The sequence below is a fragment of the Diplotaxodon limnothrissa genome, linkage group LG16 (assembly GCF_057381915.1).
Source record: "Diplotaxodon limnothrissa isolate DT_005_m linkage group LG16, D_limnothrissa_male_GT1.1, whole genome shotgun sequence".
Lineage (NCBI taxonomy): Eukaryota > Metazoa > Chordata > Actinopteri > Cichliformes > Cichlidae > Diplotaxodon > Diplotaxodon limnothrissa.
Window position 1 is genome coordinate 24062047 of NC_140611.1, and position 14933 is coordinate 24076979.

Genomic DNA, 14933 nt, shown 5'->3' on the forward strand with positions numbered 1-14933 from the left:
TCGCTCTGATGAGATGTGAGCCTCACTGAGAAGAATGCTCAGCAACAGACTCAACTGAAGCTTTCCTACCTTTGTAAAACAATAGAGCCTCAGATAATTTAACATTACAGGGAAATTGTTCACAGGTGCATACAAGCACCAAATATGGTATGTAAACTCTTTTATGATTATCTCCTTTGATAAACCTCATTAGTCTTTCAAAAACACAAGACGGCAGCCATTTTCAATCTGGCTGTTGGGAAAGGCAAGAAAACATATTTATATAAACTAGACTTGCCTTTTTGAATTGTACTAGTGTGAAATCATACATGTTCAGTTATAGAGAAGTCATACTATTTGTTCAGCCACACTTATAGACATTTTACACTCCTTGCTGGTTGCACAATTCTTACCTAGGCTTGGATTTAGAGGGCTGTTGACTATTCAGAAGGTTCGTGGTTCAGTCCTCACCTCTTGCATCTGTATGTTGAAGCATCCTTGGGGAAGAGTATCCCAAGTATCCCACGATGTATCTGTCAAGGTTTGCATGTGTGTGAGTGTTAAAAATGTGTACATTGAAAAGTGCTTTGAATAAAAAAAAAAAGCGTTGTATGAGTCCATATCATAGACTAAACTAAAAGAGAACACAGAGAACACTTACCAACCCAACCTTAAGTACTTGATAGTGTAGTTAGAGTAGTTACACGAGGTAGCCAATCTAGCAAACGGCTTAAAAGCACAGCAGTGTATCAGCCGCCTGGTCTGAACCTGTCCAAAGACCTGCTTATCAGGTCAGTTGGTGATTCTAAAGGACCTGGTTGTGTGACACACAGTTATCTGACTCTTAATGTATGCCTGTTACCATAATAATAATAATGATAATAATAATAAAAATTGAGGACAGGGTGTGCAAACATGAGCCGAGTGTAAATGAGATTTGACTTTGAGTTTGAATGACAGTCACTGGATGAAAGTTAAATGTTCAAGCATAGTTGTAAGTGTTATGGTGGCAAAAGGGTAATTGCGTCATTGCAGTTATTTTGTTTTACTTGGAGTAAAGAAGATCTGAAGAAGTTCTAAATGTATCCAGTGGCTGAAGTTCTGGAGTAAAACAACTGTTTCTTAATATAGAAATGATGATTCTATATCTATAGGATTTTTCAAATGAATAGCTTCAGAGAGACAAATATGCAAATTCTTCCTCTTGTATCCACTTTTGCAAAATTGTTACACTTATCTGTAACAAACAAATACATCCAAGAATGTTAATTTAGCAAACTGATTATAGATCTAGCACTATAATATAGTAATTGGTAATTGTTTATTAATAGCAAGTTAAAAGGTTAAATGTTTTTTTTTATTACTTTAATTTTTGGGCTCTTTTACTTCTCTAACTGTAGGTATCAATGAGTGCACAGACCCATCCATTCACCACTGCGATCACAATTGCACCGACACACCTACTAGCTTTATATGCACCTGTCGTCCTGGCTACCGCCTCATGTCTGACGGCAAAACGTGCGACGATGTCGACGAGTGTACAGAGACCCCCAGCGTGTGCAGTCAACTGTGTGAAAACACAGTTGGTTCCCACATGTGCAAGTGTGCTCCAGGTTTCCTCAGAGAGCCGGATGGGCGCAGCTGCCGTCAGAACAGCAACATTTCACCGTACCTGATCTTCAGCAACCGCTACTACCTGAGGAATCTGTCAACAGATGGGGTGGCCTATTCTCTCATTCTGCAGGGTCTGACCAGTGTGGTGGCCACGGACTTTGATCGCGTCGACAAGCGTCTCTATTGGATTGATGTGAGCCGCAGAGTGATAGAAAGGATGCATAACAATGGCAGTAACAGAGAGGTGGTGGTTAATGGAGTTCTGCATGGGGAGGGCCTCGCAGTTGACTGGGTAGCCAGGAAACTGTACTGGGTGGACAGCTTCCTGGATTGTCTCAAAGTGTCTGAACTGGATGGCCGCTTTGTCAAGAAACTAGCCGAACACTGCGTGGATGCCAATAACACCTACTGCTTTGAAAACCCCAGAGGTGTTGTGTTGCATCCCAAATATGGGTGAGGAATCCAAATATAATAAATATGTTTGCTTATCAGATGGTCAGAAATAACCATCTGGTACAGATTTATGCTTATTGACGTGTCACACTCTAAAGGGTCATTCTGATTCAGGCCCAAACCCATGTTGGCAGATTTTCTGAAATATCAGTAAACTTAACAAATTAAAGAAATTTATTAAATTTTTTCCCTCTTACTTTCCCTCATATGTCTCCATTAAGGCTCTTTTCACTATGCTTAGTATAGAAGCAGACAAAGTTCTGGTGTGTTTTTACAGATTTAAAAAAAAAAAAATTATAAGCAAAACTGAAGATCTTCTCTTTTCAAGCCCACTTAAAATTATAAAGACTTTGTTCCTTGCACCTTTGTTCACAAATGTGGACAACCTTTTGTTTTTGTGTAAAGCCAGAGGCAATTTATCAGAATTTATTGATTTTAATTATACTATCTGAAGACTCTACCTTTAGTTTTGATGTGTAACAAGGACCAGATTACTCATGTCCAAAGTTTTCACAGTGTAGATATTAGTGATCTGATTAGAAGCATTCAGTAAGCAAATAACTGTTATTGTGGTACCTGGAAAACATTAAGTAATCCCCAAACTGTAGAATTTTTTGAAATGTTTTATTTGTATCTTAATATTATTGTTGCTTTTAATTATCATTTATTGTTTCATTGTTATCCTGCTGCCAAAACATGTAGCACAGCACTTAAATAACCATCAATTGCGGTTAAAACACTTACTCTCAATGCTAAGCGGGTATTTCCCTGACTTCCTGCAACCTGAGCTTTTGCTTGGGTTGTATTTTTAATTTCAGCTAGCTATTTGTGATTAGTTGCACTTTATAAGTCTATAAATTCAGCTTCTGTTTTGAACAAGAAGTTCGTACCTGGTTATATAGTTGTTACATCCTTTGTTTTTTTGTTTTGCTTGTTTAAAATACAGCTTCACGTCGGGGTAGTGGGGTCATTTTACAGCACAACACAAAACAGTCTACATTTTTTGGCAAAGTGCAAAACATTATATACAAGGTATGTAGGGCCTCAAGAGGTTAAATAATGTATATGTCTTATCCCCCTGATAGATTTGTGTACTGGACAGACTGGGGTGACAAAGCCTTTATAGGTCGTGTTGGAATGGATGGAACCAACAAATCGGCCATCATCACCACAAAGATCGAGTGGCCCAACGGTATTACAATCGACTACACAAACGACAGGCTCTACTGGTCCGATGCTCACCTCAACTACATTGAGTAAGTGCACCTGAAAACAGGCAGATTCTTTTACCCTGCCGTAAGAGGAAGCCAGTAACTCTGTGAATGTATTTCTTCTGTCAGATACTCTGACTTGGATGGTCAGCACAGACACACGGTGTACGACGGAGACTTGCCTCACCCGTTTGCCCTGACTGTGTTTGAGGACACTGTATATTGGACTGACTGGAACACGCGCACGGTGGAGAAAGGCAACAAATACGACGGCTCCGGCCGTCAAGTACTTGTTAACACCACACACAGACCATTTGACATCCACGTGTACCATCCTTACAGGCAGCCTATTGGTGAGTGAATCCTGTTGCAGGTATTCACCAAGGACTAAACCGTACCTGGTCTCTGTTTTTCTAGAGACCAAAGTGTTTTAATGAGTGTTGCTCTTCCTCTAACAGTAAACAACCCCTGTGCGGTGAACAATGGAGGCTGTTCACACCTGTGCTTGATCCGTCACGGGGGGCGAGAACACACCTGTGAGTGCCCAGACCATTTCCTGACAATTCAAATAGGAGGTGTGACCCGATGCCTTCCCATGTGCACCAGCACCCAATACAGATGTGCTAACAATGAACGGTTTGTTAAAGCTTCTTTAATCTTTGGCATGTTTTCTGGTCTTTTTTTATTATTTGCTACATTTTTTAAATATAATTTTTGAATTGACTGTGATACATTATTGGAAATAGGGAGGACAAGATTATTTATAACCATGTTTTTACCCAAAAATGTCCCTGCTGCTTACAGCCTTCATATGACTTTATGCATTTTTATTCTTTTTTGGGGGATTCTCCCCAAAATTCTTCATCTTTCCAGTTTCTCATCCACCAGTTCAAAAACTTGAATACATTCACTTTTTTAAGACTGCCTTTGAAGAATAGTGCCACCTAGTGTTTGTGTAAAATACATGCTCACAGGTCTTAAATACTTTTGCCGAGGCTTTGTGTATTTATATAGCTGCCCTTGTATTTGAAAATGTGAAAGTTTGGAGATGTATTTTTTCAGCCTTCCTCAAAATCAGAGTCTATATGTAGGAAATTCAATACATTTGAATGGGTAAAGGACTGGACTTTGTTATTCAACACATGGGATAAGTAAGCAGTTTAAAGCTTTACATAATGCTCACTTCTGCTTCAACAGGTGCATTCCTATTTGGTGGAAATGCGATGGTCAGGCGGACTGCAGGGACGGCTCAGACGAGCCCTCCACCTGTCCGTCTCGACACTGCAGGCTTGGTCAGTTTCAGTGCAACGATGGAAACTGCACCAGTCCGCACTTTTTGTGTAACGCCAACCAGGACTGTCACGACGGATCAGATGAAGACGCTGTGCTCTGTGGTAGGTTTTTTATTCATTTTTTGAGGCTTTTATGTCTTCCTACCTGCTTCTCATGTCCTAATGATTTTAAAAGTACACATTTGTATACTTTGTAGCTACACACATGTGTGAGTCACACCAGTGGCAGTGTGCAAACAAGCGCTGCATCCCTGAGTCGTGGCAGTGTGATGGTGAGGACGACTGTGGCGATCAGTCCGATGAGGACCCTGCACACTGCTCCTCCAGGACCTGTCGCCCTGGACAGTTTAAGTGCCGCAACGGACGCTGCATCCCACAGAGCTGGAAATGTGATGTAGATGATGATTGTGGTGACAATTCTGACGAACCGCTGGAAGAATGCAGTAAGTAAATTACAGCATATCAACTAAACATTAAAGAACTTAAATCTGTAATAATTTTATAGAAATGTTACCCTTTAAAATAAGTTAAGTATCCATAGATATTAGTATTTAAAAAAATATATTAATTATTGAACTGTTTTCTCCAAAGTGGGACCAGGATATCGATGTGACAACCATACAGAGTTTGCCTGCAGGACGAACTACCGCTGCGTGCCGCTTTGGTCTGTTTGCAACGGCCACAATGACTGCAGAGACAACAGTGATGAACAGGGCTGTGGTGAGTTTTAGTCCAGTTTTGTAGCGGCAGCAATCTGAAAATCTGAAAACACACACTTCATGCCTTCGTTTAAAGCGTTACTGCCTGATGTTTCTTTTTTTACATCCAAGGTAAGATTTTTTAGGGATTTCAAAATAGATTCAAAACAAGAAATTAGCTGAAGGAGCGAGTGAAGGGCAATTAGCCAACGCCTCAGCCTCCTGTGGAACATTACACGGTGTGATAGTGGGAGGTGCTGATGCTGATGGAGAGCATCTCACCACTTACCCTCCCCCACCTTTTACCTCTCCCAGGGAGCACGGCAGATTTATGAGCTGTCCACTGGTTTGAGTCCACTTGTACGTGCTCATATGTGTGTGTTGGTGCTCTGTCCTTGCGTGGGGGCAGGGTTCACACAAGGCTCTTTGTACTTGCTACGATCCAAACACACTCGCCGCGGCCCTCCCGTCTCTTATCAGAGGCCCTCACTCCATTAGTGCCATGCCTGCGCAGGAGTGGAGATCTGTGCTAATCTTTCTGTAAGAATGTACCAGATGGGCCAGGTGGAGGGGCTAAGAGGGCAGGACTAGCTAACACCGCGCTATCTTTGACCCCCAGCACTGTGTGGTAGCGATGGCTCAGACCAGCTCTGCTGCACTCCTCTCCCTTCTGTGCTTCTCATCTCCTGCAGCCTTATCCTCCACAGACATACACTGGCATGGATAGAGGTCACCCATCTGTCTTTGGCAGGCTGCTCCCCTCCTTCTACCACTTTGCAGTTTAATTAAAAAGAAAGATCTCTTTTATTTCAAACTGACATTTTATCATTACCTAAATGTCTAGAAATTCAGTGTGCCTGCTGATAAAGCCTCATATTTTCTCATCTCTTACTGCTGCACATAAGATTTTCTCAACAGTGAGAATACTTTAATGGTTAATACATCATAGACTGGTGCCGACATAGTGACAGGCTAGTGCCGGAGAACGTTTATAATAAATAATGCTAAACAAAGAATGCACTCAGTTTACTGTTTCTTATTTGCAATTAGTTTAAATACGCGTGTCTAATGTAATGTATGCTGTATACTGACAGCAAATTTATATTTGTGTTTTTAAAGTTTTAATTGACATTTCAGGACAAATTTGTCACACTGTAATGTATTTAGTAGATTTTTTAAAATATCCTGTCTGTATAAATATTTTAAATACGATAATACTTTAGTGTATTTTAGTTTAAAAAAATTCTACTATCCCTATATAAAAATACAGTAGTAGATGTTTTCTTGTGCTTGCTTCTACAAGTCTTTTGTACCTCTACTGGAGGTTTGAAAAAGTTAAGCCAATTGTTTTGAGTTTTAAAAAAAAATATTGGTGTATAACAGCCATTATTGCTTTAAAGCGCCCTGGTCTTCTCTTCAGATGAACTGAGCTGTGATCCTAACGGAGACTTTCGCTGTGACAACCACCGCTGTATCCCACTGAGATGGAGGTGTGATGGGGACGACGACTGTGGGGACAGTTCAGACGAGCGCAGCTGCAGTGAGTCACCTTGGCCCTCACAGATAAACACTTTGAACTATTTCTAAAAATATCAGATCACGTTCAGTTTGAGTGGTTTGGAGACAAAGAGAGACGGTTTAGAGATGTGCTGAGGACAGACAGTGGATATATTGGACAAAGGATGTTGACAATGGTACAGGAAAAGATATGTAGATTTTTTTTTTCATCATGTAGAAAAAAAGTCAGCATTATTTAAATGCAGCACTTTTTAATAACCTTTAATCTGGATTTTTATACTGTACTTATATTTTAATGGGATAGTCTGGTTATTGGGATGCACATACACAAGCAAAGAGGGCTGTGGTTTATAATCATGAATAATTCAACTTCTGTGGATATAAAACAATAACTGAAATGAATTATTGTTGTCATTAAATTGAAGTGATATGATACTTCTGATAACTGCTACATAATTTAGTCAGTTGTTAGGTTGTTGCTTGGAAATGCAATGCAATGCACTTATAGCTGATATCAATAAGAAGCTTCAGGAGCCAAAAGAAATAAACAAAGAGATTTCATGTATAAAAAATGTTTAAAAATAAAGTAAAGATTATTTTTTGTTGTTGTGTGCATCTGCTCTAGGCCAAGCTAATAGCTAAATCAGGTACAAGGCATGTTTGTTTGTTTTTTAGATCAGTAATGTGCATGATCCCTGACAAATAAAAGCAAAACAAAGTTCCATCCTTTTCCGTAAGCTGCTCTGAATGATGCCACGCCACCTAATTTGAAGTGTAAATCTATTAAAACGAGGTGCCAACGGCAGCAGCGTTATAGTGCAATAGTAATGACGAGGTATTTTTCCTCAAGTAGTAAAACAAGTTTATTGTTTCCACCTTTAGCAGGAACAATTTTCTAACATATTTCACAAAGTATTGTGATAAGCTGGAGGTTGTTGAAGTAGCTCCCCTTTTAGGTCATTGGATGCTGGCGCGTGGCTCTCGCTGTCAGACATCTCTTAGCTTGTGTCATTGAAAGTGAAGTTATGCTGTCACTTTTATATCACAGAAAAATGTACATCAGTACCATCGTAGATGTTTTGACATGGCACAGTCCAAGTAAACAGTGAGAAAATAGATCTCCTGATATGTGCGTGACATTTCCCGCCAAACTGTCCAGACTTCATGTGTGAAAGCGGTTTGGTTGTGTTTTGGTGTCGGCTGTTCCGACAGCTGTCTCTTTAACTATTTTTATTGTGGGGTTTTAGTGTAGCGCAAATAAAAGCAGGATGTTGATCCCAAAGAATAGCCTCGCTATCATTTATTCAGACATTTGGGGAGGTTTTCGTAAGAGGCTCGAGACTTCTGCCGACAGCGGAGCGGTGAGAGAGGAAGTCTTATCAACTGCTGGAGAAACAGGCTGTCCTCAGTGTTTGAGAAAGAGGGAGTGAAGGAGTCTGTCACCTTTTGCCCTGAAGAATTTAAACATGTCTGAGAATATGCCAGGTAACAGGGATAATGTTGCTACTCAAAGGGGAAGCAATGGTGTTTAATCAGAGCAGCACAGTGTTGCTGTGCTGGTTGCCCACGCCAAGAGAGTTTGTCTTCTTGAACTCATGAGCTCAGTGCAGAGTAATGTGTGCGTGTACTTCTGTAGTTAACATAAGATCCAGTATTTAATATTTGGATATGGAAGCAAATCATACATTAAACATTTTATGTTGAAAAGTTTGCGACATACATAAGAGCCTCTGATGTAGTTTTCATCATTTTCTCTCAGAAGTCATATTTGTGCATTTCTTGGATTCCACCTTGTTTAATTTGTGTTTCCATGTTTTCTCCCAGCACCACGCGCATGCACGGAGAGCGAGTATCGCTGCGATAATCTGCGCTGCATTCCCGACCGTTGGGTCTGTGACCATGACAACGACTGCGAGGACAACTCGGATGAAAGGGACTGTGGTAAGTGGAGGCTCTTTGTTTTGGCTCAGGGTCGGCCTGTTTGTGAGTAACAGAGGGCCGCACTAAACAAAGAAGCAATAAAACCTTCAGTTTTGAAGCACAGACAGACAGGACCACCAACAGTCCGTTTTTCAAAAAGAGTTTATTCAGTCTGCTACAAATGAGAGTTTCTACAGTGAGCGTTGGACAGACGGGTCGTTGCTTTAGAAACTTATTCTTGATGAATATATGTGTGAAATAAAAGGTTGTCAGGGGTTCCTTAAAAACTCGTAAAATGTCTCAAATACACATTAACTAATAAGTATTAAGTGTTTTAAATTCAGGACCTAATGCCACTGTTTTTGCCTCATCCACACATTTAGGTTATGCATTGTAACTGCATCATTAAGGCTGAGCTTTATAATTTGACTAATCATTTAAGGCTGTTTGTAGATGTAACCTGTAGGTTAACTATGAGGTTGATCAGTCTAGAAACTGTGTAGCTGATGAACCTGCTATATGCAGTTTAGCTGTTGTCACCTGACTATGCTATTCCCTATTTGCAGAGTTGCGGACCTGTCATCCTGGCTACTTCCAGTGCGGCAGTGGACACTGTATCGCCGAACGTTTCAAATGCGATGGGAATGCTGATTGTCTGGACTACACGGATGAGACGTCATGCCGTGAGTGTCTCTCATCATTTGGTTTTCTGTGTCCACTCTTTGATAACATAACTGGATTCTTTATATTTGCTTCCTGATTGTTGAGGCGTCATTAGGAGAGATGATTGTGAGTTTGGTTATTGATTTTCTTGTGTGAAAGTCACAGATTTAGTTTAATAGACTGCTTCTGACTTTCAGCAACCCGCTATCCCAATGGCACATACTGCCCCCAATTCATGTTTGAATGCAAGAACCACATTTGTGTCCCGCCTCACTGGAAATGTGATGGAGACAATGACTGCGGAGACAACTCAGACGAGGAGCTTCATCTCTGCTGTAAGAAGTTATTAAAACACCCACAGTCCCTCAAGTCCACCGCACACAAAGCCAAATCTAACAGCACGCTAACTCGTGTACACTTTTTTGTACAGCGTGCTGCTCATTTGAATGGTTGAATCTGCTAAAGTAGGTTTACTCTGTTCGTCCACAGTGGACATCCAATGTGAGGCTCCATTTCGTTTTCACTGTGACAATAACCGCTGCATCTACAGCCACGAGCTGTGTAACTCAGTCGATGACTGCGGTGACGGCTCTGATGAGAGGCAGGAAAACTGTAAGTACACATTTTTTTACTCTTTACTACTATACTTGAACAGAGCTGAATATCTTTACAGCTTCTGTTGAGAATCACCATGTTTCTCCTCTTTTAGGTCAAAAGCCAACGCATGGACCTTGTACAGATGATGAGTACAAATGCAGTAACGGACAGTGTATCCCTCTTCAGTACGCCTGTGACGATTATGACGACTGTGGAGATCAATCTGATGAACTTGGCTGTCGTAAGTAATATCAGCAAAGAGCAAATTAATAACAGAGTCAGAGTGGATAAATAAGTACAAAAAGACCCCTTAAATTTCTAATCTAAACTGACTTAATCCAGTACCGTATGTGTAAACAGATTCAACATATAAATATATCTGTAGCAGAAGCTGTCTGATTTCTCATTGTAGTCTGGGGGCTGTTGAACAGTGTAGGCAAACAGACTGATCCAGATGCAGGACACTACAGGCTGACCTCACAACAAAATGTAGCGCTTTACTTGGGAAAGTACAAAGTCTGAAACCTCCACTAAACACTCCAGAACATAGAAGTAAACATAGCTGAAAGAAACATGACTGAACATAAAATGGAAAAAGTGGAGAAGGTAGAAAAATTATGTCATAAGGACAAAGAGGGAGGCAAGACTATTTAAACAGAATGGGCTGAAAAGGGAAGCGGAGATGAGAAGTAACGCAAGTCAGAAAAGTAAGTAAATCAAAGATCAGCCATCCACAGCTCCATAAAACCAGACAAGAAGTAGAACTTAGACTATAAAACTGAAGCTCATCACACTACAAAAACAGTGGGAACATGAATCCAAATGCTGAATCCCAAAAATGACAACGTACTACTAGAAAAAGAAAATGTAGAAATCAAACCCCAAACTCTGGGACTGTGACAGAATACATATTTTAACTTCACTTTTCTTGACTTGGTAAGAAAAAGTGACTGCATGATATAATGGTTAACACGCAGTTAACATTTGTGAGTGTCCAGCTTTACATTCAGAGCATGTTTTCATTAAATCCACTTTTCTCAGACCAAACCAGTGGGCACTCATGCAGTGCCAACATCTGTGAACACAACTGTACAGACCTGACAGGAGGAGGGTTCCTCTGCTCCTGCAGACCTGGATATAAGCCCAAATCAACAGAAAGACACAACTGTGAAGGTAAACAACACACACGTTAGTCAGTGGTGTATTAAAACTAGTTACACTCCCACAGACGTGTTTTATAGCATTCAGTTTGTGTTGTCTTTTGTTGTTCTTCAGATGTGAATGAGTGTGAGGTGTATGGGACGTGTCCACAGGACTGCAAAAACACAAAGGGCAGCTATGAGTGTTTCTGTGCTGACGGCTTTCTTTCTTTTGGCGAGCCCCATGGGACTGAGTGTGCTGCTCAAGGTAAAGGATAATGCTCTTTATAAACCTTTTAGTTTAATTCTTATGATTCCCAACCTCACTTACAACACCTCACTGTCTGTATAGGAAACCCACCAGTGATGCTTTTGCCAGACAACGTTCGCATTCGTCGGTATAACCTGTCCTCTGAGCAGTATTCAGACTATGTAGACAACACTGAGCACATCCAAGCCTTAGACTACCTGTGGGATCCAGATGGTCAAGGCCTGAGTAAGACTGCTACAGTATAGCTTTAAAATATTGTGGCATGCAGGGTATATGAGTAAAATAGGTCTTCCTCTGGTGTGCAGGTATTGTGTACTGGACAGTTCTGGGTCGGGGATCTCAGTTTGGCTCTATCAAACGTGCCTATATGACCACATTCAATGATTACGGCAACAACCCGGTGAAAGAAGTGGACCTGAATCTGCGCTACATTGCCAATCCTGATGGTATCGCTGTGGACTGGGTTGGCAGGTAATTAATCAGGAATGAGGCTTTACTTTTATGCTGTAGATGATGATCTCTACTCAGTTTTTTAAATCACTGTTCACAGGCACATTTACTGGACGGATGCTGGGACCAATCGAATTGAAGTGGCTAAACTTGATGGGCGGTACAGGAAGTGGTTAATCCACACTGATCTCAACCAGCCAGCTGCCATTGTTGTGAACCCATCACTCGGGTATGAGGATGTATACAACATTTGTTTATAAAGATTTAAGCTTAAAGTGTTTGGAGAAAAAATGGGTTATTTCTGTGATTGCTTCTGGACAGGATGATGTACTGGACAGACTGGGGCAGGAACCCCAGGATAGAGTCCGCATGGATGGATGGTCAGCACAGACAGGTGTTGGTACAGGAGGAGGACCTGGGCTGGCCTACTGGTTTGACTGTGGACTATCTGAATGGAAACAGAATTTATTGGTGTGACTCCAAAGAAAACATAATTGAATCCATGAAGCCTGATGGCACAGACAGGAGAATCGTCATATCAGGAGGTCAGTGCACTAATATCTGCGGAAACCATTTAAACAGATAAAACCCTGACAGATTCAGCGTAAGTTATAGTTTGTGTTCTTTCTTATTTTTCCCAGACATTGGACATCCCTACAGTCTGGATGTCTTTGAGGGACATGTGTACTGGACAACAAAAGACAAAGGTGAAGTGTGGAGGATAAACAAGTTCGGGAGAGGAAACAAAGTGAAAGTTCTCACCATAAACCCTTGGCTGACACAAATCCGAATTTACCAGGAGCACCGACACAATCAGTCAGGTCAGAACTCATTTATCTAATATATATCATGTCAATTATGTAACAATTGTAAAGGTTTCACTCTTCTGTTGGATATTAAGAATGTTAGTGTAATTACATGCAACTTACTATTGATGCCAAATAAGTCATGGTTACTTTCATTCACTTACTAGTCTAAGTGAAGTGTTGGCATTCAGAGACTATTGGATTCAACGTTGATAGTTTAAGTTCTCTTTAATTCATTCTTTGAACAGAATTTCAAACCTATTTCAAACAGTATGAAAAAAACTCCAAGAGACTCTAAATGTTGTAATTTTTTTTCTACATCTAGAAATGTTTCGCTTATGAACAAAAACATTTTTATGAGTGGAAGATATTACCGTATCTAAAGGACATCAGGGGGGATATCCCAAATCTTAAACTCACAACTCTGACTGTGAATCATGCAAAGCTACACAATAAGCACGTAGGGCTGGGTGCTAGCTTGGCTCACCTGGCTAAGTATGTTAGCACATGCTTTAATGCTTCAGTGGCCTGGATTTAAATTTGAGATAGAACCTTTTACTGCTCTCTTCCTACATTAACCACAGAATAAATAAACTAAAGTAACCAACTATTATCTTACGTGGATATCCCTAAGATATTAGTCACAATGTAAAGATCCTGAATGAGCTCCCATTTGTCACAAACTGGATCAGAGTAGGTGGCCAGGAAGGAGTCTGCACAAGAAGTTGACTTAAATATAAAATCATTTATTAAACATAATCAAACCAAGACATAACGATCACCAATAAGTTTATCTGGGCCAGCTTTTATAGCCTGCAAGACACAGGTGACCTGCATTAGCTGGCGACCCTCCTATAACAACTAAGAAACAGCAGGCAATGGCTTTCGGGTGTGGCAGTATTGCAGCGCGTGTTATCCCCCACATGATCGCTCCCCACTTTTCTGTCTAATCTACAGTGGGGCAAAAAAGTATTTAGTCAGCCACCGATTGTGCAAGTTCCCCCACTTAAAATGATGACAGAGGTCAGTAATTTGCACCAGAGGTACACTTCAACTGTGAGAGACAGAATGTGAAAAAAAAATCCATGAATTCACATGGTAGGATTTGTAAAGAATTTATTCGTAAATTAGGGTGGAAAATAAGTATTTGGTCACCTCAAACAAGGAAAATCTCTGGCTCTCACAGACCTGTAACGTCTTCTGTAAGAAGGTTTTCTGTCCCCCACTCGTTACCTGTATGAATGGCACCTGTTTGAACTCATCATCTGTATAAAAGACACCTGTCCACAGCCTCAAACAGTCAGACTCCAAACTCTGCCATGGCCAAGACCAAAGAGCTTTCGAAGGACACCAGGAAAAGTATTGTAGACCTGCACCAGACTGGGAAGAGTGAATCTACAATAGGCAAGCAGCTTGGTGTGAAAAAATCAACTGTGGGAGCAATCATCAGAAAATGGAAGACATACAAGACCACTGATAATCTCCCTCGATCTGGGGCTCCACGGAAGATCTCATCCCGTGGGGTCAAAATGATCATGAGAACGGTGAGCAAAGATCCCAGAACCACACGGGGGGACCTGGTGAATGACCTGCAGAGAGCTGGGACCAAAGTAACAAAGGTCACCATCAGTAACACACTACAACGGCAGGGAATCAAATCCCGCAGTGCCAGACGTGTTCCGCTGCTGAAGCCAGTGCATGTCCAGGCCCGTCTGAAGTTTGCCAGAGAGCACATGGATGATACAGCAGAGGATTGGGAGAATGTCATGTGGTCAGATGAAACCAAAGTAGAACTTTTTGGTATAAACTCAACTCGTCGTGTTTGGAGGAAGAAGAATACTGAGTTGCATCCCAAGAACACCATACCTACTGTGAAGCATGGGGGTGGAAACATCATGCTATGGGGCTGTTTTTCTGCCAAGGGGACAGGACGACTGATCCGTGTTAAGGACAGAATGAATGGGGCCATGTATCGTGAGATTTTGAGCCAAAACCTCCTTCCATCAGTGAGAACTTTGAAGATGAAACGAGGCTGGGTCTTCCAACATGACAATGATCCAAAACACACCGCCCGGGCAACAAAGGAGTGGCTCCGTAAGAAGCATTTGAAAGTCCTGGAGTGGCCTAGCCAGTCTCCAGACCTCAACCCCATAGAAAATCTGTGGCGGGAGTTGAAAGTCCGTGTTGCTCGGCGACAGCCCCAAAACATCACTGCTCTCGAGAAGATCTGCATGGAGGAATGGGCCAAAATACCAGCTACTGTGTGTGCAAACCTGGTAAAGACCTATAGTAAACGTTTGACCTCTGTTATTGCCAACAAAG

General features: G+C 41.2%; 1 protein-coding gene across 3 annotated transcripts in view; it reads left to right on the top strand.

Moving 5' to 3' along the window:
- The window catches only part of lrp2a (low density lipoprotein receptor-related protein 2a), a 54251-nt gene that overhangs the window by 35562 nt on the left and 3756 nt on the right, over positions 1-14933 (top strand). For all 3 annotated transcript variants that reach the window (XM_085374896.1, XM_085374895.1, XM_085374894.1), the window contains 20 exons: positions 1380-2046; positions 3132-3302; positions 3387-3610; positions 3716-3893; positions 4455-4651; positions 4747-4992; positions 5141-5269; positions 6668-6787; positions 8590-8706; positions 9252-9368; positions 9546-9683; positions 9838-9960; positions 10058-10186; positions 10987-11118; positions 11221-11352; positions 11437-11580; positions 11661-11826; positions 11906-12034; positions 12127-12350; positions 12447-12626. In XM_085374896.1, coding sequence (XP_085231022.1) covers positions 1380-2046; positions 3132-3302; positions 3387-3610; positions 3716-3893; positions 4455-4651; positions 4747-4992; positions 5141-5269; positions 6668-6787; positions 8590-8706; positions 9252-9368; positions 9546-9683; positions 9838-9960; positions 10058-10186; positions 10987-11118; positions 11221-11352; positions 11437-11580; positions 11661-11826; positions 11906-12034; positions 12127-12350; positions 12447-12626 — 3663 coding nt within the window. The remainder of the gene's footprint in view (positions 1-1379; positions 2047-3131; positions 3303-3386; positions 3611-3715; positions 3894-4454; positions 4652-4746; positions 4993-5140; positions 5270-6667; positions 6788-8589; positions 8707-9251; positions 9369-9545; positions 9684-9837; positions 9961-10057; positions 10187-10986; positions 11119-11220; positions 11353-11436; positions 11581-11660; positions 11827-11905; positions 12035-12126; positions 12351-12446; positions 12627-14933) is intronic.